A 26,426-nucleotide genomic window follows, 5' to 3' on the forward strand; every position below is an offset into this window, starting at 1 on the left:
CTCTCGCTCCCTCCCATTCCTTTCATCCCTCTCTCTCCATAGATCATATTTCCCAGGGATGGCCTGGAGCCAAGTTGTGCTAATTAATTCTAAACTATACATTTTTTTTAATATGAGACTGCCTCTAGAAACATCCCTGCAATTCCATGTGGAATTTTGAATGCTTAAGCGTTGTGCTGTTTGCATTTGTGGTTCGAAAGTGCTTCAATTGTCTGTTGCAGGAGCATTGAGTAAATGAGCTTAAAAGGGAGCAGGGAGAGAGAGAGAGAGCTTTCCTAACAACACACAGGAGACATCCTGCAGCTCAGTTTGTGTACGCCATTCTTCTGACGTTCAAAGGAATAGAGTCCGTCTTCCGTTCCCATGAATTAATTCAACTCTGCAGCTCATTTTGGTAGAGTTGTTGATGTGTTGACAGGGAGCCAACATTCCTCTCACACTGATAAAGAGGCAGTGCTTCATCTAGGCAGTAGAGCATTTACCTCTCCCTAACTAGGTCTGTCTGGTTTCCCTCTGAGCCAAGTCTAAACCTAGGTAGCTTTCTCTTTCCCTATGCGAAAGCTCACTAGCCCAAACTGGATGTGAAGACCCATTTAGCAGGCTGAGATTGTGACCCAGTTCCCCCTAACAGTAACAGGAGCGATGGATTGACCCTCTGTCAGTCAGTAATTAGGCCCCGCTGGTCCCTGGGAGGGGTTGTCGTCCCAAATGAATGGCTGTAATTGGGTGGGGAGGGCTGGTATTTTATACAGGCTTTGTTTGAGTGATATAGTAAAGGAGCTGACATGGGTGAAGCTTGGGGTGAAGGGAGAAAGGGGAGGGGTCTGACTGAAACATAATGAGTCTTCTCCAATCTTTCCTATTTTTCATTACCATCTTATCTCCCCCACATGCACATTTCATCACCTTCCCTATTCATCTTCTTCTGTGTGTCTCTTTTCTGTCTTCTCCTTTTCTCTCCCTCTCCCTTTCTCTCTCTATCTCAGGGTGTGTCTAATAGGAGGGCTGTCTGGTCTTGATTATGAATTATAAGCGTTAGCTCTTGCTCTTAGCTCGGATGTGTTGTCACAAAGACCTGACCTTTACCTGATCGCTAAGGCACAGCAACTGGGTTACAGCCGGACAATTACGTCAGGAGCTCACTCGATTGATCTCCTCCTCTGGCCAGCTGGCTGGGGATGTGATGTGTGAGGTGTTCACAGGCAGACTGAAAGCCTGCATAATTACTCTGTGCCTGCAGCTGTATCCAGATAACACCAGTGATGGACGCAGTAAGCAGCCCTGTGTAGGTGGGTGCTAATGCCTATTTGGATTTATGTCCATAGAAGTTTGTGTGCCCATTTGTATCATCCTGTTGCATTTCACTGTATGATTCCAGCAGTTATCTGACCTGTAAGCTTCACGCATCAACTGTTGTATTCTAAAAATAATTTGTGATATGTGCTAACGTGACAACAGGAGTTAATGGAATATGTCTCTCTTGTCATCTTGTAGCATGGGGGGTATTGAATGACAAGGACTTGAGAGTCACTATGTTTGACAGTATGAGAGTCACTCTGTTAAAGCACTGTGTCTGTGCGTGTGTGTGTCCATGCGTGTGCGTGTGTGCGCAGGTGTGTGTGTGCATGTGTGAGTGAGAGCTGCACTGACTTGAATCAGTGTTTCCCCCTAGTCCTATCATCAAAGCGAAATGTAAATTAATTAAAGCTGCTAATAAGCTAGAGCTTGAAAATTGTCTTTGTTTTAATATCCCTTGTTAAGCACTGGGAAGCCGAGCTTTGAAATCACTGTCCATGTAGAATGGGAGAAGGGGAGAAACCTACATACCATATTTATTCCATACAGAGGTCTGTGATCTAGGGTTCCCAGTGCTTGTTCCCTGCCTCTGATGGTGGTGTCCTTTCTGCACTAGCAAGATCAGAGTGCCTCTGTGCAATTCTAATCAGTGCAGAGGGTGGGAAGAGAGAGAGACTGTATGGTAGAGGTAAAGTAGAGAGAGATAGACTATGTGGTAGAGGAAGAGGGAGAGGGAGAGGGAGGGTGAGAGAGGCTGTGAGCGAGAGGAAGAGAGAGGCTATGAGTAGAGGGAGAGGGGGGGGGTGAGAGAGAGCGAGAGACTGTGAGGCAGAGAGAGAGGGAGGGTGATTGATATAGTGAGAGTGTGAGGCAGAGAGAGATAAAGGAAGGAACAGAGAGCTGATACGTGGAGCTGTACCCTGCTCCATCAGGCAACATACGGCAGCCCTGCAGTGCACTGAGACTATGTGAATGAGGGAATGTGATAGAGAGCAAGAAAGAGAGCAGAAGAGAGAGAGAGAGAGAGAGAGAGAGAGAGCAAGAGAGACAGGGTAAGATAAAGCTTGAGGGATTTGTCTGAATGGGAGAGGGGATGAGCATCAAGACTGCCTGTTGTGGATGCGGGAAGGACACGGTTGAGGCTGCTTTCTGGGCTCGTGAGTATCCAGCATCAGGACGTTATGCCCTGTGAGGGGAGCAGTGAGGGGAGCGTGTGAGCCGAGAGCAGCTTCTTTGTGACAGTACGTGCATCAGACAGGGGATGCAGCAAACCTCTGCCCAGAGCACAGGGGCTTCTGGAGCTAGCTGTACCCACAGCGGGGGAGAGCCAGGTGGGGTGGAGGGGGCTTATCGCATGGGGAGGGGGCAGGCTGAACCAAGGTGGTCCTGTGGAAATCTCAGCCAAGAGTCAAGAGGCTCACCTGCGCTCTGTTGGAGCTGAGCTTGGATTTACTGGTGTGAGATATGATAAGAACGTTCTCTGAATGAGCCAGTCTCCAGAGGAGAGTCTATTCGCTGGGAAGCACCAGGTTTACCACCAGGATCTCTGGGAACAACAAGGACATAGAGCCTCTTTTCACAGGCAAGCAGGCAGAATTTTATCAAGGGGCTGGTAATTGGATTCTGATTTGATTTCAGCAGTTTTTCATCAACAGTCAGGAGCCACAGGGGAGACCTGAGTTTTGGTGTATGAGATTGGACTCTCATTCCGTTTGTGGAGTAAGAAAATAATCCTAGAGAGAATATCATGATCCAGATTACATTAAAACCTTACCTTATCATGGTTCTACCTTTATTCAATGAGCCACGTCAGAGCTCTCAGACAGGTTGTCCACTAAAGCCATGGGACTGAGACAGAGGTGACCAAGTGCTACAAAGTGTACTCTGTGGAGCTGTAATTTACTGTGGTTTACCATACCTTTGTGGAATATTATCTGTTTCAAGGATGATGATTATGATGATGGTTTAACCAGGATAAAGGACACCATGTGGAATGTGATATCCAGTAATACTGTATAACTTTGTGTGGCATTGAAAGTTATTTTGTTTAGTGCTTCATATTACAGTGTACTGGAAATATTGACATATTTTTAGGCATAGGCAAAGTCACAAACGCTTTTTTGTAGTCACTGATGTACCTACCAAAGGGATCAATTTTCATTAATTTTTCAAGTAATTAGCTAAACATTTTGATGGAAGATGCCAGATTGGCTCAATCAATTGAACGTGGTGATCAATATTCAAAGGGTCTACATATCCAACTCTATCTCTACCCTTGCCTGACATTGACACTCACAGTAACAACGGTGGGTGTACAGTATATCACGGCGGGCTGGTTCCACCACTATATCTCCAGTGTAAGAGTAGCTGGGCCCCTCCTGCTCTGTGGGAGCTGCCCTCCCCCAGCCTGGACCCTGTCTCCTCTGCCCTGCTGGTGCTCCTGCACTCGGCTGTGCTGGCCGAGGATGATGTGGCAATGCCATGTCTCGTCCTCGGAGTGCCGCTGCTACCGGTTGAACGGCTTTTCCCTGCTGAAGCGCTTCCCTCTCTCGGCAGATGGGGCCTGCAGCAAAGCCCTGGACCAACCCGTGGGAGAGTGGCTGGAGCATGTGGGGCTGCCACAGTACGAGAGCAAGCTGCTGCTTAATGGCTTTGATGACCTGCGCTACATGGTGAGTCAACGTTTCTAAGATCTTTTCCACTTTCCATCGCTCTCCATCTCCTTTTCTCCCTCTTCCATTTCACTTTCTCCATCCATCTTATTCTCTCTCTCCCAGTTTCCATCTCCCTTCTATAGCTGCTCTTCACCTCTCCTTGTTATACAGTAGATGACCCCATACAGATTTATGTGCTTACGGTGAATCCCCTTTGAAGTGTATAAGCTGTCACCAATGGTAAGACGAATCACAACAAACCTGTTAACATGCCATCTCATTTACGGTAAAATAATTTTTGCTGTAGTGACTTCGTCTATTGTGATTTCATGGTCAAGTTGTATACTGATTTTAAAAAAGGACATTTTTGTAGTCCTGAAAAATACATCTTTAACTGATGCCACTTCAGCCAGAAAAACTCAATTCAACCAGAATGTTACATCATTATGACATCCCTTGTGCTTCTTACAGATGTAGGATCTTAATTTGATCACTCTTTTGTTGCTGAGAATGTTCATGCTCAGCCGGAAATACAAACGTATAGTGTATTTGAGTTTTAAAAAGGCTTCTAAAGTTTGTATTTTACACTCTGAAATGTCAGACTTGATTCACAAAAAATGGATCAATCCCTACCAAAAATGTCCATTCATTATAATCCACATAATAATTCAAAGTTCCTGTTGCTGCAGGATTATTTTCCTGCTGTAGAAAACTGGCTCAAATTAAGATCCTACATCTGTATGTCTCTTGTTTTTGAAAAGCATAGACAGATTAACTTGGCTGTGCTGTTTAAAAGTCTCTGGAATCATGTATTGCTGAAATCATTTAGCCGCAGCTCAAATTACTGTATGTTTTGAGTCAAACTAAAAGGGACTATCTTGTTCCTTTTAAGTTACATCACACAGATGTGTGTGTGTGTTACAACATTTGCAAATGAATGTACAAAACAACACTTACATTTCCACTGATTGCGCAACTCTGAAAAAGCTGTTGTAAATGGTGAATAACATGGTCTTTAAAACAAACACACTAATTGATCTGACAACACAGCTGCTTCAGTACTGTAGTCTACAGGAGGTTGCCATAGATGACAGATTGGTAAGGGGCAACTGACTGCACCTTTTAGAGAGGTCACATAGCCAATGGAAGAGGTCTGATATACTGAATATGGACTGGGAATAGCTAGTCAGTCTGCCCAGTGTTGTATCATCTATTGTACCAATACCATTAGGTGTTTGTGTTTAAGACATGCTCCGGAACTTTGGCGACTAGTAAGTATTTTTTAAGCCTCCTGCCTTGGGCTGGATGTGTCAATTTGTAGTTCATACATCATAATCTATGAGCAGAATTACTGTCTTACCTCAATTAGCCACGAAATCCCTAGTTTGAAAGTGACCGTTTACTAGAAGCTGTGTTGCGCCATTTTCCCTACATTTCCACGCACATGGGCCAGCCCCCTAGCAATTCAAGTTCCAGCCAATGAGGTTCAGCCCCTCGCTATTTGAGTGACAGCTAGCAAGATGCACACACAGCAGAGCGAGAGAAAGTGCAATGACGTGGTGCACATATCTGGACGTGATGTAGTACACCATTTCCGGGGACCGTAAGCTCTACTTTCAGAACTACTGGCAAAAAATTATACAAAAGTACCGGAGAATCTCTTTAATAAGGTAATAATAGGATGAGGATTAGGATCATGGGTCATTAGCATTGTGATGTTAATGTTAATCTCTTGACTAATGTGTCTGAGGTGTAGAAGCACCAAGCAGATAATTGATTAGCTCCCTGCAGGACAAATTACCCTCAGATACTTACAAGGACTTGAAGGTTGCTGTCTGAAAAGGTCAGAGCAGTCAGAGAGATGTTGTAAAGGTTCAGTGGTGTCCTATTGGACTGTCTGATCTGTTCATTTTTTTATTTGCTTGGTGGGCTGATTGTGGATCAGGAGAAGTGGTATGCTGGGTTTTGCCCCGCATCGTTTTTGTTGAATAGTTGAGATATTCTGTGAAACATTGTTCAACCCTATCATCAAATGAATCTATAAATCTCATAGAAATACAATGTCATGAAGCAGAGGAGCAAAGGTAATAGTGACTGTGCCAGAGATGCACATGAGTTGGTGAACAACTCAAAGACAAAGATGTCATCTTCATTAAGAAAATAGGAGAGAAATCTGAGTACCCTATTTTCCTGCTGACCCAAAAGGCAAGAGTGTCATAGAACCAATTCTTCAATACTGAGAAATCAGAGTTAGTCTACCCTTCCGACCTATCACTGTAGATACAGTAAGCCTACCACCAGAGAACACATGCCCACATTCACTCTGTAGTGTGCAGCTTTTGAGGGATCATAAATAATAATCTGCTGTGTCCCCATTTTCCTAATTTTTACAAGATGATAATTTTTGTTGTTGTTACTTTTATCCACCGATAAATGGGTCTCTCATGTCTCTCGTATGGCCTACCGTTCTGCCCTTATGGGTTTTTTGGTGCAAATAATAAAATACATGTTTTTAGAGCCTCCTCATTTCATGACACCTTTCTCCTTTGTGATGAGGGACTGTATGTATCACAGTTATGGTTATGTAATAAGCACTTATAGATATGGACAGAAATAGCTTTTCATTACTTAATCATATTTTCCTGATGAAGTATAAATGACAAGCTCCCGTGGGACCTCCTGGAACATCCAACAATCACTTCATTGGAAATATCTATTTCAGGCTATTCCTGACGTCAGACACTGAATTAGTTTGATCCTTGTTCTAGTGATAATCAGTGTGTAATTTCCTACTGTCCTCCCTTGTTACTGTAACTGCTGCATTGTGCTCCAGAAACAAGCAGTGATGCCATATTTAGAAAAGACTAGCTCCATTTTAACATTCTTGGCCAGGAAGAATCAATCTGCAGCAGTCCACTGGGAAAATGCTGAGCTCAACATTTTTAAGGGTCTCCTTATATCTTTATTCCTCCCCAAAAACCCGATTAGATGATGAAGCATGTGCCACTTATGGAGAGTTATGTAAAACCAATGGTGAACATCTATTGTTGTCAATCATTACTGTAAAGGAAAATGGGAAATGTTAAGATGATTTTATTGTCTTCACCATTATATGCAGTGAAATGTTCATTCCTTGTCTATAACACCACAGCTGTTTGCATACGCATGTGCATACACGCGCATACACACACACACACACACACACACACACACACACACACACACACACACACACACACACACACACACACACACACACACACACACACACACACACACACACACACAGATGTGTAGTCCTATACATTTCCCTCTTAGCAAATGTAATGTCTCAATGCAACATTGCAGCTCAGAAGTAAAAGCTGCTGCAGTTTTGATTGCTTTTTCCTTGGTGGTGTTGCATTAAAATAGATTGATTACCTTTAACATGCACAATTTGACTCCAATGTCCTCTCACCGTGTCATTCTTGTTTGTCTGAGGACATAAATAAGTGTGTGTGTGTTCATTTGTGTTTCTGTGTATGTGTGTCTGTGTGTATTATTGATTACATATAGGGACCAATAGAGTGTAGGAGATGTTGTAATGTCTATGTTAATAGTTAGCTTAAGTGATTTATACGTGTTTCTGTATACTGTGGACTTTGTGAAGTGTCTGCAGTTTGTCGTACTTGTGTAATTAATTTGTGCATGTGCGTGTGCATGTGCGTGTGTGCGTAGGGCAGTAACGTGATGGAGGACACGGACCTTAGAGATATGGGAATCACTGACCCTGGACACAGAAAGAAGATCATCCATGCAGCACGCAGCTTGCCCAAGGTACAGTAGTTATCATCAGTACATGGCACTGCCTGCAACCTTGTGCCTGGTTGACCATTCATTCCTGTCTAAGAAGCCATCTTGTGTACAGTAATTTCAATCATGATAATGACATGTATTGTAAAGTAGCTTTGATCTAGTCTGTAGCTATGGGTGGCAATAGCAATTATGTGAAAAAGCCCTTTGACATTGGGTATGGTTTAAAAAAGCTTGAAAGAAATTGTGAAATCCTGCTTTTATTTGAATGTAATTTGATCTCCTTTCTGTCCCTCTTTGTAGGTGAAAGCCCTTGGCTGTGATGGCAGCACCTCTCTCTCCACCTGGTTGGATGTGCTGGGCCTGCAGGAGTACCTGCCTAACTTCCTGTCCAGTGGCTACCGTACCTTGGACTGTGTGAAGAACCTATGGGAGCTGGAGATTGTCAACGTGAGGCCAATGTTTTGTTAGTGAATTATGGAGTGCCTCAGGGAGGAGACACCACTGTACTGAGCTTAAGGCAAAACAGATTTGAGCTGAATAATTGAGGAGAGTCCATTCTGTCTGCTTGCCAAGTGCCAGCATGGGTGTCAGACTCACTGTATACAGTCAGTGTGGGTGTATATCCATTCATATTTGTTGGTTTGTACTTGTTTGTCAATATTAGTGTCTGTGTTGTTCATATGAACATAGCACTATGTACGGTCTAGTAGTTACTGTTGTGTCTTATCTGTGCCTGTCTCTGCAGGTGTTGAAAATCGTCTCTCTGGGCCACAGGAAGAGGATCATAGCGTCTCTGGCAGAGCGGCCCTATGAGGAGGCCCCGACCAAATCACAGATCTCTCACCGTCTCTCACAGATCAGGGTTAGTAAGAGTCCTCAGTGTCTTACATTTTAACAATAATCACAGCTAGCACATTTGGTTCCTTGGAAGTTGTGGGAACGTACGTTTTTGGTTTCCCACTGGTTCTGGAAACGAAGCCATACGTTTCCTGACCGGTAAAACTGAAGATTTCTGAGAACGGAAGCGAAAATGTTACCTGTTCTGGGAATGTTTTACTCTGGTTCCTTTAAAGTTTTTCTGGGAGGTTTTATTAAAGCTCTGAGAACTAAAATTATAGGTTATTTTTAGGTTTTTGAATAACTTCCTTAAAACTTTCACTGAATGTTTCAATAAGAGTTTTAATAACACTGCTAGCTTATTTAGTATTCACTTTTTTTTTTTTTTATCCAAGCACAGATAGGACACATGGAAATGCAAACACATTTCTTTTGAATTGTGTGACAGCATTAGTGAGCTTCGAACGTATAATCTTCTGTTCTCTATTCATGGAATTAGTCCACTGTGCCATCAGGATGGAGCTAGCATGCCATATTCTTTTACACATAAAGTGCATTCGGAAAGTATTCAGACCCCTTGACTTTTTCCACATTTCGTTACGTTATAGCCTTATTTTTAAATGGATTAAAAAAATGTTTTTACCCTCATCAATCTACACACAATACCCCATAATGACTAAGCAAAAACAAGTTTTTAGATTTTTTTGCAAATTTAAAATAAAATAAAAAACGGAAATATCACATTTTCATAAGTATTCAGACCCTTTACTCGGTACATTGTTGAAGCACCTTTGGCAGCGATTACAGCCTCGATTCTTCTTGGGTATGACGCTACAAGCTTGGCCCACCTGTATTTGGGGAGTTTCTCCCATTCTTCTCTGCAGATCCTCTCAAGCTCTGTCAGGTTGGATAGGGAGCGTCATTGCACAGCTATTTTCAGGTCTCTCCAGAGATGTTCAATCGGGTTCAAGTCCGGGCTCTGGCTGGGCCACTCAAGGACATTCAGAGACTTGTCCCGAAGCCACTCCTGTGTTGTCTTGGCTGTGTGCTTAGGGTCATTGTCCTGTTGGAAGTTGAACCTTCGCCACAGTCTGAGGTTCTGAGCGCTCTGGAGCAGGTTTTCATCAAGGATCTCTCTGTACATTGCTCCGTTCATCTTTCCCTCAATCCTGACTAGTCTACCAGTCCCTGCCGCTGAAAAACATCCCCACAACATGATGCTGCCACTATCATGCTTCATCTTAGGGATGGTGCCAGGTTTCCTTCAGACGTGACGCTTGGCATTCAGGCCAAAGAGTTCAATCTTGTTTTCTTCAAACCAGAGAATCTTGTTTCTCATGGTCTGAGAGTCTTTAGGTGCCTTTTGCCAAACTCCAAGCGGGCTGTCATGTGCCTTTTACTGAAGAGTGGCTTCCATCTGGCCACTCTACCATAAAGGCCTGATTGGTGGAGTGCTGCAGAGATGGTTGTCCTTCTGGAAGGTTCTCCCATCTCCACAGAGGAACTCTGGAGCTCTATCAGAGTGACCATCGGGTTCTTGGTCACCTCCCTGACCAAGGCCCTTCTCCCCCGATTTCTCAGTTTGTCCAGGCGGCCAGCTCTAGGAAGAGTCTTGGTGGTTCCAAACTTCTTCCATTTAAGAATGATGGATGCCACTGTGTTCTTATGGACCTTCAATGTTGCAGACATGTTTTGGTACCCTTTCCCAGATCTGTGCCTCGACACAATCCTGTCTCGGAGCTCTAAGGACAATTCCTTCGACCTCATGGCTTGGTTTTTGCTCTGACATGCAGTGTCAACTGTGGGACCTTATATAGACAGGTGTGTGCCTTTCCAAATCATGTCCAATCAATTTAATTTACCACAGGTGGACTCCAATCAAGTTGTAGAAACATCTCAAGGATGATCAATGGAAAAAGGATGCACCTGAACTCAATTTCGAGTCTCATAGCAAAGGGTCTGAATACTTATGTAAATAAGGTATTTTTGTTTTTTATTTAAAAAAATTAATAAAATAAAAATTGTTTTCACTTTTTCATTATGGGGTGTTGTGTAAAAAACATATATTTAATCCCTTTTAGAACAAGGCTGTAATGTACCAAAAGGTGGAAAAAGTCAAGGGGTCTGAATACATTCTAAATGCACTGTACAAAGCTGTTCCTTTTAGTCTATTTAAACAGACTCCTTTTCAAAGGAGACAAGCACTCATTAAGATCAGGTGTGGCCAATTAGCGGTCGAGGCCATACACCTGAACACACTTAACAAGATAGAGAATAGAGAAAGTTTTGTTGATGCTGAGAACGGAATCAGTGGAGGCTGCTGAAGGGAGAACGGCTCATAATAATGGTTGGAAAGGAGTAAATGGAATGGCATCAAACACATGGAACCCATGTGTTTGATGTATTTGATACAATTCCACTCATTCCGCTCCAGCCATTACCATGATCCTGTCCTCCCCAATTAAGGTGCCACCAACCTCCTGTGAATGGAATGTATATTCTTTTAAATAACATAAATGTTCTCTGAACGTTACTAGTTTTCTTGTGGTTTTTATGGAAAGTTTTCATAATGTTCTCGAAACAATTTGAGAACATGCCTTTAAATAGAACCATGTGGAAACCTGTAGGAAACGTTATGCTGAAGTACTGAAATTCCCACAGAAGAACGTTGTTTCTTAATGTTCTCTGAACTATATTTAAACATTCCCAATGTCAAACAAGTTGGAGAACGTTCGTAGAACATTACCCAAAATTATTTTTTTTACCAAAATTGAAATTGAAGCTGCAATATGTAACTTTTTGGGTGGCCTGACAAAATTTACATCGAGGTGTGAGTTATAGATCTGTCATTCTCATTGAAAGCAAGTCTAAAAAGCAGTACATCTGTTCTAGGTGCGCTATTTCAATGCCTCCCATTTTTAAGTTTAGTTTTTGTGTCTTTTACTTTCAGTTTTGTACACCAGCTTAAAACAGCTGAAAATAAAATATTTTTGGTTATGGAAAATATATTTCAGATTTAGATGGTTTAGATGGTACAATGATTTTCTCACTATACTTGCTTGTTTGTCACATAAACTGAAACCATGAAATGCAACCATGAAATGTTGGTGCGATTTCTGCAAAGTGCATCTTTAAATGTAACCATGTTTGAACTTTTAAGAAACGTTCTGTTAAAGTAATGAAATATCAAGAAATTATATATTTTTTGTCAAGTTCCTTAAATGTGCTGAGAATGTTCCAAAGCCAAGCAACTATCCTGCACCATTTCCCAAAAAGTTGTGGGAAGGTTGTATGCAAAATAACCATAGGACAATCACACTCTCACCAAGCTCTAAGAAACATATGTTTTTCCGAAAATTATGTGCTAGCTGGGATCCCACTTGTACTGTATGCCACTACATAATGCTCTAATACCTTATTGAAATCTCAGTCATCAATCTGATTAATCAATCTGTATATGGCAGTTTCAGGACCTGTTGTCCCAGACAGGGACCTCTCCTCTGAGTCAGATGGACCCATCCACCAGTCGCTCCATGGACATGCTCCTGCCCCTGGGAGAGGCAGGCAGAAGGAGGAGAGCCATGGACCAGGACTGCAGCATATCCCTGCGCTCCTACAGCGAGAGACCCCGCTCCCACGTTAGTCCTCCTGCCAAAACGCTGTCTTTACCTGTACCTCATAAAGTGACAGAAATACAGTATGTGTCTCTGTGGTGTGCTTGGGATAATCATGTTAGAAAGAAAGAAAGCTGCTGCTGGGGTGTTTAACAGATTATTGAAGTCATTCCATGCTTGTACTAAATATGCACTGAGTATATAACACATTAAGAACACCTGTTCCTGTTCTTAATGTGTTATATACAGGTGAAAGCTATGATCTCTTATTGATGGCATTTGTTAAATCCACTTAAATCAGTGTAGATGAAGGGGAGGAGACAGGTTAAAGAAGGATTTTTAAGCCTTGAGACAATTGAGACATGTATTGTGTATGTGTGCCATTCAGAGGGTGAATGGGCAAGACAAAAAATGTAAGTGCCTTTGAACGGGGTATGGTAGTAGGTACCAGGCGCACCAGTTTGTGTCAAGAACTGCAAAGCTGCTGGGTTTTTCACACTCAACAGTTTCCTGTGTGTATCAAGAATGGTCCACCACCCAAAGGACATCCAGCCAACTTGACACAACTGTGGGAAGCATTGGAGTCAACATGGGCCAGCATCCCTGTGGAATGCTTTTGACACCTTGTAGAGTCCATGCCCCGACGAATTGAGGCTGTTCTGAGGGCAAAAGTGTGTGTGAGTGTGGGGGGGATCAGTCAAAGTGTTACAGCATCTTTTTAGTTTTAGAATCCTGTAATATTTTGTGACTAAATGTTCTGCCATAACATCTTTGTACACTACAGCATCAATCCGTCTCTATGTCTCTTTCTAGGACAGACAGAGTGACCGACACAGGGAACCCCGTTTGACCCTCCGGCCGCCGAGCCAGTCTGCCACGTACACCACGGTCTCTGCTTGGCATCACCAGCCTGAGAAACTTATCTTAGAGTCTTGCGGGTATGAGGCCAGTGTAAGTCATGTCAATGGTCAATCTCCTGTCTTGTTGTGTCAATGGAAGTCCCCTTGAATCTCGGCCACTAGAGAAAGTATTTAATCCAAGTTTGATAATCACTTGATGTATAAAGAATTGATAGTTCCCACTAGGCACACACTGGTTGAATCAATGTTGATCTGCAGTATGAACCAACATGGAATAGACATTGAATTGACGTCTGTGCCCAATGGGTTCAGAGATGATAACCTGTTTTGTTGCTTATTTTCCAGTATTTGGGATCAATGATTATCAGGGATCTAAGGGGGATTGAGTCCACTCAAGAAGCCTGTGCTAAAATTAGGGTAAGTCTGACTGTCATACTGCAGATCAATATTCAATCACTCTATTCTAGCACGCCATATTCATATGGATCGCCTCGCCATTTTCTTTCTACTTATAGAAGTCAAAGGACCATTCGAGAAAGGGACCTGTTGTCATCCTCTCTATCACTTATAAAGGGGTCAAGTTCATTGATGCCGCCACTAAGGTAATGGGAGCCTGCAGGCAATCATTTTTCTCTCTCGCGTTTTCATATTGATTCCCCTACAATAAAGATAGCACTGTTGGTTCTGATGAAGTCAGTGGCTGTTACTGGTCGATGGTTTTGTTCCTGTTGCTCCTCAGTTCCAACATGTTATTTTGTCCTCTCACCAGACAATAGTAGCCGAGCATGAGATCAGGAACATCTCCTGTGCGGCCCAGGACCCTGATGACCTCTGCACCTTCGCCTACATCACCAAGGACAGTAAGAGTGGCCACCACTTCTGCCATGTCTTCAGCACTGTGGAAGTGGTGAGGAACACGATTTTTATTTTATTTTATTTCAACTTTATTTAACCAGGTAAGCCAGTTGATAACAAGTTCTCATTTACAACTGCGACCTGGCCAAGATAAAGCAAAGCAGTGCGATAAAAAACAACAACACAGAGTTACATATGGGGTAAACAAAACATAAAGTCCAAAATACTACAGAAAATATATATACAGTGTGTGCAAATGTAGCAAGTTATGGAGGTAAGGCAATAAATAGGCCATAGTGCAAAATAATTACAATTTAGTATTAACACTGGAATGATAGATGTGCAAGAGATGATGTGCAAATAGAGATACTGGGGTGCAAATGAGCAAAATAAATAACAATATGGGGATGAGGTAGTTGGGTGGGCTAATTTCAGATGGGCTGTGTACAGGTGCAGTGATCGGTAAGCTGCTCTGACAACTGATGCTTAAAGTTAGTGAGGGAGATAAGAGTCTCCAGCTTCAGAGATTTATGCAGTACGTTCCATTCATTGGCAGCAGAGTACTGGAAGGAAAGGCGGCCAAAGGAGGTGTTGGCTTTGGGGATGACCAGTGAGATATACCTGCTGGAGCGCATACTACGGGTGGGTGTTGCTATGGAGACCAATGAGCTAAGATAAGGTGGGGATTTGCCTAGCAGTGATTTATAGATGACCTGGAGCCAGTGGGTTTGGCGACGAATATGTTATGAGGACCAGCCAACAAGAGCGTACAGGTCACAGTGGTGGGTAGTATATGGGGCTTTGGTGACAAAACTGATGGCACTGTGATAGACTACATCCAATTTGCTGAGTAGAGTGTTGGAGGCTATTTTGTAAATGACATCACTGAAGTCAAGGATCGGTAGGATAGTCAGTTTAACGAGGGCATGTTTGGCAGCATGAGTGAAGGAGGCTTTGTTGCGAAATAGGAAGCCGATTCTAGATTTTACTTTGGATTGGAGATGCTTAATGTGAGTCTGGAAGGATAGTTTACAGTCTAACCAGACACCTAGGTATTTGTAGTTGTCCACATATTCTAAGGTGGGCGGGTGCCAGCAACGTTCGATTGAAGAGCATGCATTTAGTTTTACTAGTGTTTAAGAGCAGTTGGAGGCTACGGAAGGAGTGTTGTATGGCATTGAAGCTCGTTTGGAGGTTTGTTAACACAGTGTCCAATGAAGGGCCAGATGTATACAAAATGGTGTCGTCTGCGTAGAGGTGGATCTGAGAGTCACCAGCAGCAAGAGCGACATCATTGATATACACAGAGAAAAGAGTCGGCCCAAGATTTGAACCCTGTGGCACCCCCATAGAGACTGCCATAGGTCCAGACAACAGGCCCTCCGATTTGACACATTGAACTCTATCTGAGAAGTAGTTGGTGAACCAGGCGAGGCAGTCATTTGAGAAACCAAGGCTATTTAGTCTGCCAATAAGAATGCGGTGGTTGACAGAGTCGAAAGCCTTGGCCAGGTCGATGAAGACGGCTGCACAGTACTGTCTGTTATCGATCACGGTTATAATATCATTTAGGACCTTGAGCGTGGCTGAGGTGCACTCATGACCAGCTCGGAAATCGGATTGCATAGCGGAGAAGGCACGGTGGGATTCGAAATGGTCGGTGATCTGTTTGTTAACTTTCGAAAGGCAGGGCAGGATGGATATAGGTCTGTAACAGTTTGGATCTAGAGTGTCACCCACTTTGAAGAGGGGGATGACCGCGGCAGCTTTCCAATCTCTGGGGATCTCAGACGTTACGAAAGAGAGGTTGAACAGGCTAGTAATAGGGGTTGCGACAATTTCGGCTGCTAATTTTAGAAAGAAAGGGTCCAGATTGTCTAGCCCAGATGATTTGTAGGGGTCCAGATTTAACAGCTCTTTCAGAACATCAGCTGTCTGAATTTGTGTGAAGGAGAAGCGGGGGGGGGGGGGGCATGGGCAAGTTGCAGCGGAGGGTGCAGAGCTGGTGGCCGGGGTAGTGGTAGCCAGGTGGAAAGCATGGCCAGCCGTAGCAAAATGCTTGTTGAAATTCTCGATTATTGTAGATTTATCGGTGGTGATAGTGTTTCCTAGCCTCAGTGCAGTGGGCAGCTGGGAGGAGGTGCTCTTATTCTCCATGGACTTTACAGTGTCCCAAAACTTGTTGGAGTTAGTGCTACAGGATGCAAATGTCTGTTGGAAAAAGCTAGCCCTTGCTTTCCTAACTGCTTGTGTATATTGGTTCCTAACTTCCCTGAAATGTTGCATATCGCTGGGGCTATTCGATGCTAATGCAGTACGCCACAGGATGTTTTTGTGCTGGTCAAGGGCAGTCAAGTCTGAGGAGAACAAGGGGCTATATCTGTTCTTAGTTCTGAATTTTTTGAATGGGGGATGCTTATTTAAGATTGAGAGGAAAGCACTTTTAAAGAACAACCAGGCATCCCCTACTGACAGAATGAGATCGATATCCATCCAGGATACCTGGGCCAGGTCAATTAGGAAGGCCTGCTCGCTAAAGTGTTTTAGGGAGCGTTTGCCAGTGATGAGGGGTGGTCGTTTGACCACGGACCCGTTACGGACGCAGGCAATGAGGCAGTGATCGCTGAGATCCTGGTTGAAGACAGCGGAGGTGTATTTAGAGGGTAAGTTAGTCAGGATGATATCTATGAGGGTGCCCATGTTTACGGATTTAGGGTTGTACCTGGTAGGTTCCTTGATAATTTGTGTGAGATTGAGGGCATCTAGTTTGGATTGTAGGATGGCCGGGGTGTTAAGCATATCCCAGTTTAGGTCACCAAGCAGTAAGAACTCTGAGGATAGATGGAGGGCAATCAATTCACATATGGTGTCCAGGGCACAGCTGGGGGCTGAGGGGGGTCTGTAGCAAGCAGCAAGAGTGAGAGACTTATTTCTGGAAAGGTGGATTTTTAGAAGCAGGAGCTCAAACTGTTTGGGCACAAACCTGGATAGTATGATAGAGCTCTGCAGGCTATCTCTACAGTAGATTACAACTCCACCCCCTTTGGCAGTTCTATCTAGACGGAAAATGTTGTAGTTGGGGATGGACATTTCTGCATTTTTGGTGGCCTTCCTAAGCCAGGATTCATACACTGCTAGAACATCAGGGTTGGTGGAGTGTGCTAATGCAGTGAATAACTCAAACTTAGGAAGGAGGCTTCTGATGTTAACATGCAAAAAGCCAAGGCTTTTACGTTTACAGAAGTCAACAAATGATAGCGCCTGGGGAGTAGGAGTGATACTGGGGGCTGCAGGGCCTGGGTTAACCTCTACATCACCAGAGGAACAGAGGAGGACTAGAATAAGGATACGGCTAAAGGCTTTAAGAACTGGTCTTCTAGTGCGTTGGGTACAGAGAATAAAGGGGGTAGATTTCCGGGCGTTGTAGAATAGATTCAGGGCATTATGTACAGACAAGGATATGGAAGGATATGAGTACAGTGGAGGTAAACCTAAGCGTTGGGTAACAATGAAAGAGATAGCATCACTGGAGGCAACGATTGAGCCGGTCTCCGTGTGTATGGGGGGTGGAACAAAGGAGCTATTTGAGGCAGTTTGAGAGGGACTTGGGGCTCTACAGTGAAATTGTATAATAAGAACTAACTGGAACAGCAATAGGCAAGGCATATTGACATGGGAGAGAGGCATAAAGCAATCACAGGTGTTATTCGAGAGAGCTAAGACAACAACTGGTAATGGCGATGAAAGTTTGGGCTGAGGCTAAACAGATAAAACAGGACAGGGTACCGTGTAAAGGAACAGTCCAGCAGGCATCAGCTGTGCAGCTGAGTGATCATAAGGTTCAGTGAACAGCAATGTGAGTCCGAGAGCAGTTCGAATTGGTGCTACAGCACAGGCGATGAGGAAGCACGGCTGTTGAATTGCATGTGCTAGCGGGCCGGGGATAGCAGATGGATCTTTGTGGTCATCGCAACGGGAAGCCTGTTGAAACCACAGACGATTACGTCGGCAGACCAGTCGTGATGGATCGGCGGGGCTCCGTGTCGACACTAGGAGGTCCCGTCCGGTTGACAGTGAGGTAGATAGCCGGGAGATGGGCCTGACTCGAGGCTAGCTCAAGGCTGATTAGCTAACCACAACATCCATTCGGTTGCAGCTAGCTAGTTGCGATGATCCGGTGTTAAAGGTCCAGTGATTCAGTGATTCCGGCAGAAAATCCGATATGAATCTGGGTCGATAACACGCTGTGCAGACTGGCCAATAATAGTCCAGGCTAGAGCTGGCTGGTAGGTAGTGCAGGCCACGGACAATGGTGAAAAAAACCTGCTAACGGTGGCTAATAGCAAGTAGCTAGTTAGCTGGCTACTCCCGTCCGGTAGCCAGAGAGGCAGATAGCCGGGATATAGGCTTGGCTTGAGGCTAGCTCAAGGCTAACTGGTGCTTGCTTCGGGAGCAGTGGTGATTAGCCAACAGCAACATCCATTCGGTTGCGGCTAGCTGTTGCGATCTGTTGTTAAGGTCCAGTGATTCAGTTATTCCGGCAGAAAATCAGATGTTCTGGGTGAAAACCGCTAACGGTAGCTTATAGCAAGTAGCTAGTTAGCTGGCTAGCTAGTTACACTGGAGATAATGACACCAGCCCAAACCCCTCAGTCACTCCATACATTATCACTCCATAAGACTATGCCAAAATACAATCACCCATTTCCCACCTTCTATCTTTCTAAAGTACTCTGATTTGTATTAATTTATTTCAAAATGCCATATCATATCATAAAAAAATCTTGAAAGGAAAAACTTGATTGGGACTTGGCAGCCTGCTGACAAAACTGCATGCAACTTCTTGATTAATTAAATTGCACCTGCTGTCATGGAAGTAACATAATATCTTGATTAGTCTCTTTTATAAGCCATGTGTCAAACATTCCTGGCACATGACACAGCTACATCTTGATTGTTTAATTGAATACTTGATTAACATAGTTCTACTGCTATGAATGACAACTCAATGATAAAAATGCAGATTGTGCCTCATTCAAAGTAGCTGTCAGTCACTACTGCAACTGTCTCTTCATTCATTACTCACTCCCTCGGTACAGACTCAGACCTATGAGATCATCCTGACACTGGGACAGGCATTTGAGGTGGCCTATCAGCTGGCTCTCCAGACCAAGGCCAGGCAGTATGTCCCAGTCCCCCCAATGTCTCTGGGGTCAGAGGTCATTGAGACCAAATCTAGCCGGCCCACGTCACAGCAATGGAGCAGCATGAGGAGATCAACAGTGAGTACCACACACTGAGCACAAACAAAAAATTGCATGCGTAGCGCAACATGTAGCTGTGTGTGTGTTTCTATATGCATACAGTATGTACAGGTACAGTTGAAGTCGGAGGTTTACATACACCTTAGCCAAATACATTTAAACTCAGTTTTTCACAATTCCTGACATTTAATCCTAGTAAAAATACCCTGTCTTAGGTCAGTTAGGATCACCACTTTATTTTAAGAATGTGAAATGTCAGAATAATAGTAGAGAGAATGATTTATTTCAGCTTTTATTTCTTTCATCACATTCCCAGTGGGTCAGAAGTTTACATACACTCAATTAGTATTTGGTAGCATTGCCTTTAAATTGTTTAACATGGGTCAAATGTTTCGGGTAGCCTTCTACAAGCTTCCCACAATAAGTTGGGTGAATTTTGGCCCATTCCTCCTGACAGAGCTGGTGTAACTGAGTCAGGTTTGTAGGCCTCCTTGCTCGCACACACTTATTCAGTTCTGCCCACTAATTTTCTAGAGAATTGAGGTCAGGGCTTTGTGATGGCCACTCCAATACCTTGACTTTGTTGTCCTTAAGCCATTTTGCCACAACTTTGGAAGTATGCTTGGGGTCAATGTCCATTTGGAAGACCCATTTGCGACCAAACTTTAATTTCCTGACTGATGTCTTGAGGTGTTACTTCAATATATCCACATAATTTTCCTTCCTCATGATGCGATCTATTTAGTGAAGTGCACCAGTCCGTCCTGCAGCAAAGCACCCCCACAGCATGATGCTGCCACCCCCGTGCTTCACGGTTGGGATGGTGTTCTTCGGCTTGCAAGCCTTCCCCTTTTTCCTCCAAACATAACAATGGTCATTATGGCCAAATAGTTATATTTTTTGTTTCATCAGACCAGAGGACATTTCTCCAAAAAGTACGATCTTTGTCCCCATGTGCAGTTGCAAACCGTAGTCTGGCTTTTTTATGGCGGTTTTGGAGCAGTGGCTTCTTCCTTGCTGAGTGGCCTTTTAGGTTATGTTGCTATAGGAATCGTTTTACTGTGGATATAGATACTTTTGTACCTGTTTCCTTCAGCATCTTCACAAGGTCCTTAGCTGTTGTTCTGGGATTGATTTGCACTTTTCGCACCAAAGTCCCATGGTGTTTATACTTGCATACTATTGTTTGTACAGATGAACGTGGTACCTTCAGGCATTTGGAAATTGCTCCCAAGGATGAACCAGACTTGTGGAGGTCTACAATTATTTTTCTGAGGTCTTGGCTGATTTCTTTTGATTTTCCCATGATGTCAAGCAAAGAGGCACTGAGTTTGAAGGTAGGCCTTGAAAAACATCCACAGGTACACCTCCAATTGACTCAAATGATGTCAATTAGCCTATCAGAAGCTTCTAAAGCCATGACATCATTTTCTGGAATTTTCCAAGCTGTTTAAAGGCACAGTCAACTTAGTGTATGTAAACTTCTGACCCACTGGAATTGTGATACAGTGAATTATAAGTCTGTAAACAATTGTTGGAAAAAATACTTGTGTCATGCACAAAGTAGATGTCCTAACCAACTTGCCAAAACTATAGTGTGTTAACAAGAAATTTGTGGAGTGGTTGAAAAACGAGTTTTAATGACTCCAACCTAAGTGTATGTAAACTTCCGACTTCAACTGTAACTGCCAAATAAAGGACACACCATAAAGTTTCTTAATAGGGTGTTGGGTCACCACGATCTGCCAGAACCACTTTAATGCCCCTTGGAATAGATTCTACAAGTGTCCGGAACTCTATTGGAGGAATGCGACACCATTCTTCCATGAGAAATTCCATAATTTGGTGTTTTGTTGATGGTGGTGGAAATCGCTGTCTCAGGCGCCGCTCCAGAATCTCCCATAAGTGTTCAATTGGATTGTGACTGAAATACACACACACACACACACACACACTTTAAACCCCCTATGCTCTTTTAAGACCTCTCTTTCACTGATATCTGTTCTTCCAGCCATGGTAGCCAAAATAATGGACAACTGGGCATTTTTATAAATGACTCTAAGCATGATGGGATGTTAATTGCTTAACTATCTCAGAAACCACACCTGTGTGGAAGCACCTGCTTTCAATATACTTTGTATCCCTCATTTACTCAAGTGTTTCCTTTATTTTGGCAGTTACCTGTATGTGTACATGCATAGGCATGTATGCATAAATATGCACGATCAGATGACACACAGTCCTCGTGAACGAATGTTCCTCCGGATTTTAAACCACTGATCACACCATAAAAAAAAGGAAGATTTGTAGTGCGATGAAAGTGATGACTCATTACTTTGCTACCAATCTCATCTCCCCAACTCTGAGTCATTTTCCTGCAGCCATACAGTTTGTGAAACTTGATGAATGAATAGTCTTATTTTTTGCTTACAGGCAGGACATGATTTAATCTGGAAATAAAGAGAGAGAAGGAGAACTGTGCATCTCTCTGCTGGTCGCCCGGCCCCTCCACTGATTCCCAGTATATTGATTCAGAATGTTACATAAATGTTTACGTATGCCCTGGACCATGTATGGATGTATTGACCTTTCAGGACCCTGAATAATGAACACTCAGTGATCATAGTCACCTGAGAAAGCTGCACTGTCTGGACCGTGCATGCACACTGCTCAACATGTTTATGCATCCACACAAATCACTGTGCTTTATTATCTGCTATAAACATAATATATCATGAGGTAATCAGTTCGCTGCATAATGCACAGGGTTGGCAGTATTTATTATCTAGTTTTAGGCAGTGGAATTCTAGGAACATCTAAAACAAGAGAACTCCATTTGAAGCTTTTAATGTAGACAATAATTTCACAATTGTGAGATGACCTGTCCTTTTTCCCAATGTACTTTCATTCTTGCTAGGTATGCACTATTTTTGTCGGATGTAAATAATGGCATAAATCACTGTGCAGTTGATCACTTTGCACTGTGCTGTAGTGGCTGTGTCTAGATACTGGAGGAGCCTGGCTAGTACAGTCCAGTCTAGTTGACAGATGCGTTAAAGCACTGCTATGCCAGCTGCTGTCCAGTATTTAAACAAAATCTGAGTTAAATCTTATTAACATTATTTGTCTACACCTAATAGGTTGTGATAAATTACCTAGATTATTCACTTTTTATATCTTGCACCGCTATGGTCAGTTCTGTGCCACTATAAATGCTCTGTCCTTCTATTTCCCCGTTTAACATTTCTTTGTTCTTGTCTTCTTGGTCCTCCTGTTTCCCAGGGTGCCCCTCCGCTAGAATGCCGCTGCTGTTACTGTCACACGTGTACTACCCACCGCCCCTCCTTCCTCCCGTTGCACTCTGTTAGCCCTGGAGTCCAGGTCCTGCTCTCTCCTCCTTTCCGCTATCCTTCATCATCCATCTGCTAACCCCCCTGACACACCTCTCTCTCTCTCTTATCATTCCATGTCCACCTTTTGGTTTGCTTCCAGGCACTTCATCTAGCTACAGAATATTTGCCCTTTTGACATGACATATCCTACACTGAATTTCTGCCACATTCTCTATTTTCTCATAGTCATTCCATTTTAGCTGTTTTAAGATAAGCAGTTATTTCTCATTATTCTTTCCTGAGGATAAGTAGGCTATACATTAGCTTTGATCTAACCATCTACGGAAGATTCATGGCTTAGCAGTTCTGCTGCTAATGATCTAGTGCTTTAATTTCATAGTTGTGTGATCAGTATAAATAGCAACACGCTTGAGGTGGCTTATTGAGTCTTAATCCTCCTATATCACTAAGCTTTTGGATTCTGATGAATCTGATATTGGACAGCTAGAATTGAATGATGTTCTTGTACACCCCAGTTTTCCATTGCCACAATGTTCTTAATCAGTTGTGTTTCATGTAATTAGACATACAGGACTACTAATTTAAGTTCATTTATTCACATGGAAAAGCTATAACATATTATGTGTATGGCTACTCATGTGTTAACAGAGACTTTTGTTTGGGTGAGAGCATGTTATGAGCGCATGTTTGGGTCCTTATGGTGTTTTCACATTTTCACTTAACTTGAAACCCATATTAAGAGACAGATGGGAGTGTGTGTGGTCTGTTAGGTTTCCAGCAGCCTGTTTTGCTATCAGACATCTCTATGTTGTGGATTGAGCCCTGGTGTCTGTGATTCTAATATCACTGGACTGTGCCTTTAATCCACTTGCACGTGGGCTGAGGACTTGAGTGTGCGATGGCCTCCACCACTCCTGCAGTCTCACGCCCGTCTCTCGTCCCCCCTCCCCTGGCAGATTGACCCTCTGGAGATGGACGCAGACATGCAGTCCCTGGGCAGCGCCACCTGGCTCTTCAACCAGAGAGACTCCAACAAGCGCCCTGTCAGCACCAAGTACGAGACCACCATATTCTGAGGCTGGATCCCCTGCCCCGCCCTCACCCTGTCCTAGCACCCAGTTTGCCCCCTGACCTCCACCACCCTCTCTCTCTGTCTCACGAGCCCTGTGCCTTCTCACTGTGATGGTAGCATCCCTCTGAGCTCCCCCCTCTCCTCTGCCCTGCTCTGACATCCCACATCCCTGCAGCCCTCTCTCCTGTCTTATTCCTGTCCTGTTCCTCACCCCTTGGCAGCCCCTTCCCCTACTGATGGGGCCCCTTGACTTGTGGATGGACCTGGAGTGAACCTACAATGGCCCTGCTCTCTCAACCAAACTGCCTCCTCCTCCTCCTCCCAACTACTCATCTGCATCCACCCCTATTAGGTTTATCATCATTGAAGAGATTGTGGCTTTTTTGTTCTCTTCCTGTCATGCTATTCTTTTTCCAAGTGACTGCCTTCAGTCGAAACAATCCAGACTTCTTTTTTCTGTTGAGCTGCCTGTTGCATTTTTACCTCACAGTAACATGATTAGCATTGGTTGTACTGCCAATGTGAACAAGAAAATTACAAACCTTCATAAGTTCCTCTATTTATCTAATACCAAAGGAGTACTACTCTTGGGCTATTATCCACAGACAGTTTTGGTCCCAAGCAGAGTGGAACAAAGAACATTATTGTTTCCCAAACTCAGCCTATCCTACTCAGTCATAAACAATATTTTATCCCCTTCCCAAAAGGATTAACTATTTTTCTCATCTTTTTAATGCTGTTTATTTTTGTATTTCACTTGTTTTTCCCTCAGGCACGTTAAATATTTTTATTTCCCTATCTGTAGCTTGTCCTGTCTTACCAGGCATCTACCACTGTGAGGCACTGTGAGGAGGCATATCTAGCCTGGGATGCATGAAGGACAGAAAATCTATACGAAAGACAAAAAACAATCAACAAACTTTTTTCTATGCATTTTTTATCATACAGTGATGGATCGTCAAGGAATCTTCCCTTTCCATTTATAATGGATCAAGAACTGAACGTACATTTCCTGTGTGATTCTGTACACAAATGGACTGGACAACTCTTCCATCACTCTGCCAAGAACAGTAGTAGCCTTACTTAAATCTGGCAATCTATCAGTTTGAATCTAAATGTAATCAATTGAGCATCCTTGCCACCATCACACACTCTCCACACTTGCTGACTGCTGCACACGTCTTTCATGGTTTAAAAGACTTACAGCACTTTTGAGTTGACAACACATGAACACTTTGGCTGAGCTGCAGTGAAGGTGTTGAAATGGTACAGGTTTGTCCAGATAATAATGTATATGATGCTCTGTAGCTCCACAGTGTGCATGGTGCCTCTCACCAGTCATTTTATTACCAAGAGAGACTATTCGGCTCATCAGAGAACACTGTGTTAAAACATGGCACTATCCCCTTTAAAAAGAAAATGTTTGTTTCAAAATTATACAGTATGTCATTTTTTTAACCATTATTAATAAGAGATGCTTTTAAAAGGAACGGGACTTCCTGAAATGTATTTAGTGAGAGAAACCAAGGAAAATCGTAACAACACAACAATGTATTGCCATAGTAAAATAATGCAAATACAAATTTGCGAAAACACCTCATGAAGGCCACATTTTAGGTATGTCCGAGGACTTTGGGGGCAATAATTGTATTTGCCAATTCATTGTGAAAAGTATAAGATATTCCCAATAACATTGCTTACATTTCTTTACTATGAGGCAGGTTGTGTTGCCGGACTCCTGCAATCCATGCCACTGATTCAGCATGAGGTAAAATGTGTCACTAGAAAATGAACAACAGTGCCCAGGATTCAGGCTTACTCATTGTTTGAACTTTACATTTGAGGGATCAAAATGTAATTAGATATGGTTTTATTATGCAAATTGACTTTGGGTTGAAAATATATTTGAAACTGCAGGTCTACAGGAGCTATCTATCTGTTGGTTCTATCTATTTGTGTTTTGCTCAACCTATTTTGTGTGCTGTGTTGCCTTGTGTTTGTGTCCTCCTGTGAGGATGGCCTGTTCTGTCTCTGGCGCTGTCCTCATTCTGTGTCCCTGCTGCAGGAGATGTTATGTTTAGCCTCTCTCCAAACGATACAGGATGGCTGACTGGAGAATGAGTGTTAAGACTTGACAGTCTCTGTGTGGTACTGTAGCTGTGTCTCATCGTTGTTCTGTTCTGACTAATACTGTAGCTACCACTGATGCATGTGGTAGTATTTGTTTCGTCCTCTGATGCACTTGACCCATTGAGGTGTACATATGTAGTAGTGTCTTTTGTTTGCCTTTTGTTTTACTTTTTTATCCATTACACAAATACAGCATCTCATTTACATTCTCCAGCATTGTCATTTCTCATGCACTAAGTATGTCCCTCCCTGTTATGTGTTGAAATCATGAAGACACATTCAACCTGCTCTGGTTTGGGTGCATATAAATGCCTTACATTTTAAAGAGCAGAAGCTATTTTAAGCAGACACAATGTGGTGGCATGATTTGGCTGTGCATGTTCCTGTCTATTTTAACGCCAGTGTTTTCCTTGTGTAGCTCACTCCAGCATTCAAGTTTCCGGACACCAAGCTGTGAGTTGAAGTGGAGCAGCCAATGTGAGTGTCTGCGTGTGTGTAGACTAGAGCCAGAGAGACTAACAGGGATACATGCAGCGGGTCTATGAGGGACTGTTTGATAAGGTCTGCTGCCTTCTACAACCTCACATGAATACCAAGTAACAGATAAAGGATAATCTTACACTTGCTGTCTGTCTCAACTGGGCATGCAGGGCCTGTCTCTTACTCCTATCTCGAGAAAGTTCAGTCTGAAAGGTC

General features: G+C 43.3%; 1 protein-coding gene across 1 annotated transcript in view; it reads left to right on the forward strand.

Annotated features, from left to right (window-relative positions):
* Positions 1-25,936, forward strand: part of LOC311133971 (ankyrin repeat and SAM domain-containing protein 1A-like) — a gene marked incomplete at its 5' end in the record, with an annotated part of 42,714 nt that extends 16,778 nt beyond the window's left edge. Inside the window, 11 exons of the mRNA XM_084167598.1 lie at positions 3,853-3,968; positions 7,668-7,766; positions 8,046-8,192; positions 8,491-8,607; positions 12,047-12,220; positions 13,010-13,147; positions 13,402-13,473; positions 13,572-13,658; positions 13,826-13,963; positions 19,011-19,193; positions 23,485-25,936. Of these exons, the coding sequence (XP_084023724.1) occupies positions 3,853-3,968; positions 7,668-7,766; positions 8,046-8,192; positions 8,491-8,607; positions 12,047-12,220; positions 13,010-13,147; positions 13,402-13,473; positions 13,572-13,658; positions 13,826-13,963; positions 19,011-19,193; positions 23,485-23,604 (1,391 nt within the window). The 3' untranslated portion in view covers positions 23,605-25,936. The remainder of the gene's footprint in view (positions 1-3,852; positions 3,969-7,667; positions 7,767-8,045; positions 8,193-8,490; positions 8,608-12,046; positions 12,221-13,009; positions 13,148-13,401; positions 13,474-13,571; positions 13,659-13,825; positions 13,964-19,010; positions 19,194-23,484) is intronic.
* Between the last annotated feature and the right edge of the window lie 490 nt (positions 25,937-26,426).

The sequence above is a fragment of the Coregonus lavaretus genome (genome assembly GCF_964263955.1).
Source record: "Coregonus lavaretus genome assembly, chromosome: 8".
In the NCBI taxonomy this organism is placed as follows: domain Eukaryota; kingdom Metazoa; phylum Chordata; class Actinopteri; order Salmoniformes; family Salmonidae; genus Coregonus; species Coregonus lavaretus.